General features: G+C 31.7%; 1 protein-coding gene across 1 annotated transcript; it reads right to left on the minus strand.

Moving 5' to 3' along the window:
• Window positions 1-1,073: 1,073 nt before the first annotated feature.
• On the minus strand, window positions 1,074-2,401 carry LOC120088743 (transcription factor MYB10-like). Its single transcript, XM_039046177.1, has 3 exons — window positions 2,157-2,401; window positions 1,901-2,030; window positions 1,074-1,818 (listed from the first exon to the last, which is right to left on the minus strand). Exons 1-3 carry the CDS (start codon window positions 2,287-2,289, stop codon window positions 1,362-1,364), a joined length of 720 nt encoding a protein of 239 aa, XP_038902105.1. The 5' UTR covers window positions 2,290-2,401; the 3' UTR covers window positions 1,074-1,361.
• Window positions 2,402-2,902: the final 501 nt, after the last annotated feature.

Consider the following 2,902-nt stretch of genomic DNA (forward strand, 5'->3'; position numbering starts at 1 on the left):
CTAGAAATTAAAAAAATTATTTGGTAAATAGGTTTTTTTCATTACATAACTATTCATGAAAACTTATTTGATGTGAGGTTTCATCGAAATTTATTTCGAAACAAACTTTTTAAAGATACATTTTTCTTATTATTATTTAAGAGAGTAAAACTTTAGGCTATGCATTTGGCAAACTTTAGACTATACATTTGCCGGTTCGGATGTTGCTTTCGGCCCAATGCCCGGCGTCGAGAGGTTGCTTGATTGGACTTGCAGCCATTAAAGAGATACACATTCATGTTGCATTCAAAAGTTACTAACAAATGTATTGAAATGCGATCAAAGATTTACCTTAGTTATCAAATGGAGAAAACTGTAGGCACATTAATGAGACAATATCTTCATTAGTATACAAGATATTTTGAGTGATACCATAAACAAAATTGGAAGGACTTATAGATAAAGTGGATAATATCATACCGTTATAGAGATATGTGCTCGTTTTGTTGTCTTAAAATCTAACTAAAACAAGACTTTGGTCACGTCCCTAATAAGAGAACCAAATGACAAATTACACTAAGATACCACCATATGAGGATGGATGTTGATTAAAAAATTTGCATACTTCCAATAACTACTAGATATAAAATAAGGTAATTTTTTCTAATAACCAAAAGATAGAAATTGCCACCTACAATGTGGCGGTCTCACCAAATATATTCTCTAATTTAAGAACTCCATTCAATGAATTTTCTAGGTTAACCGAGTATTAAATATTTAAAAGGGTAAGACCTTATTTCATAGAGCATTTAATTCTTTATTTTTTTAAAGTATATTTATTTTTTCACAATTTTTTAATCGTAATTTAAATATTTTCTGGGTAAATATTTAAATTGTTAGCCAAATTCTATAAAACCAAAATAAATGCTTAAAAATTACTTTTTTAATTTTAAAATTTTGGTTTGAATTTTGAAAGTAATAGAAAACGTAAAGACGAAGTAATTTTTAGACTTAATTTTATAAATTCAAAAACCAAAAACCAAATAATGATTATCAAATGTTATCTAAGTATAACTGTACAACAATTTATTGACTTTTTTTGGGTATATAACAAGTAGAGACATTACAATTGGAACTTACAAAGGACTACAATACAATTTTCGTTAAACTGTTCACTTTGACAATAAACTTCCCAAATTGGAATTTATGCACTACGGTGTCCCATAGCATTTTGGGCTTTTCTGTTTTACCTAACTAAACATGCTTGAAAACTTTTGGCGGAATGGACAACAACAGAAAATAATGTACAATTTCGAAATGCATGATCATAGATAACGCCAGTAAAGTAGGAAGAAACAGCGGAATGAAATTATGGTAAGAAGCTAGCCGAACAAATCACAATAATTATGGTCGTAGGTTGTCTCATATTGTTGAGGAGAAAAGATTCCAATTCCGTAATCTTCTGAGAATACATTTGTTTGACTGTGATCCCAAACGCATGGTTCTGTCCAGAAATCTTCGTAGTACCCAATCTGCAGCTGATTAATATTATAATCTTCCACTTCCCAAATTAGTTCTGTCCCAAAATTGTCATCACATGAAGATGTTTGTTGGGACAAACATGAGCTCTCCACAATCCCAAATGTTGTGGAACAATACTCCGTAAAGTCCTCTGTTTTTGCTTCATAAACATGGGACCTTAATTCCTTTTGTTTTCCCTCATGTTTTGATGATGATGATTCTGCTTTTGACTCCACTTGTTTCTTTAAGTGAGCATTCCAGTGATTCTTTACCTCATTGTCTGTTCTTCCGGGTAGTTTTGCAGCTATCCTTGACCATCTTCACGATTAAACAAATTAATACACTTACCCTTTTTAATTTTCATAATAATATAATATAATATATTACTTTATTCCCATACCTATTTCCATGCTTTTGATGCAATTTGTAGATTAAATCATTCTCTTCATTTGTGTAGTTCCCTCGCTTAAGACCCGGGCGAAGATAATTCAACCATCTCAATCTACAACTCTTCCCACATCTCATCAACCCTACAAATGTCAAAAACCAAACCTCAGAGAAGATCGAGAAAGAATTTAAATTAAAGATGTGTATGAAATGACTTTTTCAAGTCATTTCAAACAAACACTGTGAATGAATGCAGGTAGTTTAAGTACCTGCAAGCCTGGGAACCTCCCGCCATTTACAAGGGCCGTATTTCTCAACGTAAGCTCTGAGCTTTCCATCTTCCTCTAAACTCCAAGCTCCTCTCTTGACACCATCCTTATCAACAACAGGAGCTCGTACCATTTTTATGTCTTTTACAAGAGAGAGTATGAAGTGGAGGAATAATTATAAACTCATATATCTCTCATTAGAATTTGTAAAGAATATATTTGAATATTTAAAAAATATGGTAATAGAATCCGCAGAAACTTATAGGTATTGAAATAAATAATTTGAGGAATTTGAATTGAGACATATTGCGCGTGAAGTAGGGGCCCATGAAGGGATGACTTCAAAGCAGACGCTTACAAAATTGATAACGTCATTTCAGCGATGTCAATGGAGGAAATATGGGTATGAACACAAATTAAAAAGAAGGGCTAATAAAGGCTGAAGTAACTTTTAAAAATGTGTAAAACGTAACAAATGAGAGCTCATATTATTGTTGCATTATTACAAAACACATTCATCTAACATTATTCTAAATCCTTACTCTTCCTTTATGTCACTCTCAATATGTGTTGCACGTTCTCCCTCGCTTTCAAATGTTTTTAAATAATCATTAAATTTAACTTCCTTCATCCTCAATCCCTTTTAATTTTTTTTTTCAGGTAATAGCAAATTTGTCACATTGGGTAAAACGTTTTGTAAAAATGACAAAAGAAAGAACCCGTAAATTGGTTGTATTTTAGAAATG

This window comes from Benincasa hispida, chromosome 10 (assembly GCF_009727055.1).
Source record: "Benincasa hispida cultivar B227 chromosome 10, ASM972705v1, whole genome shotgun sequence".
Lineage (NCBI taxonomy): Eukaryota > Viridiplantae > Streptophyta > Magnoliopsida > Cucurbitales > Cucurbitaceae > Benincasa > Benincasa hispida.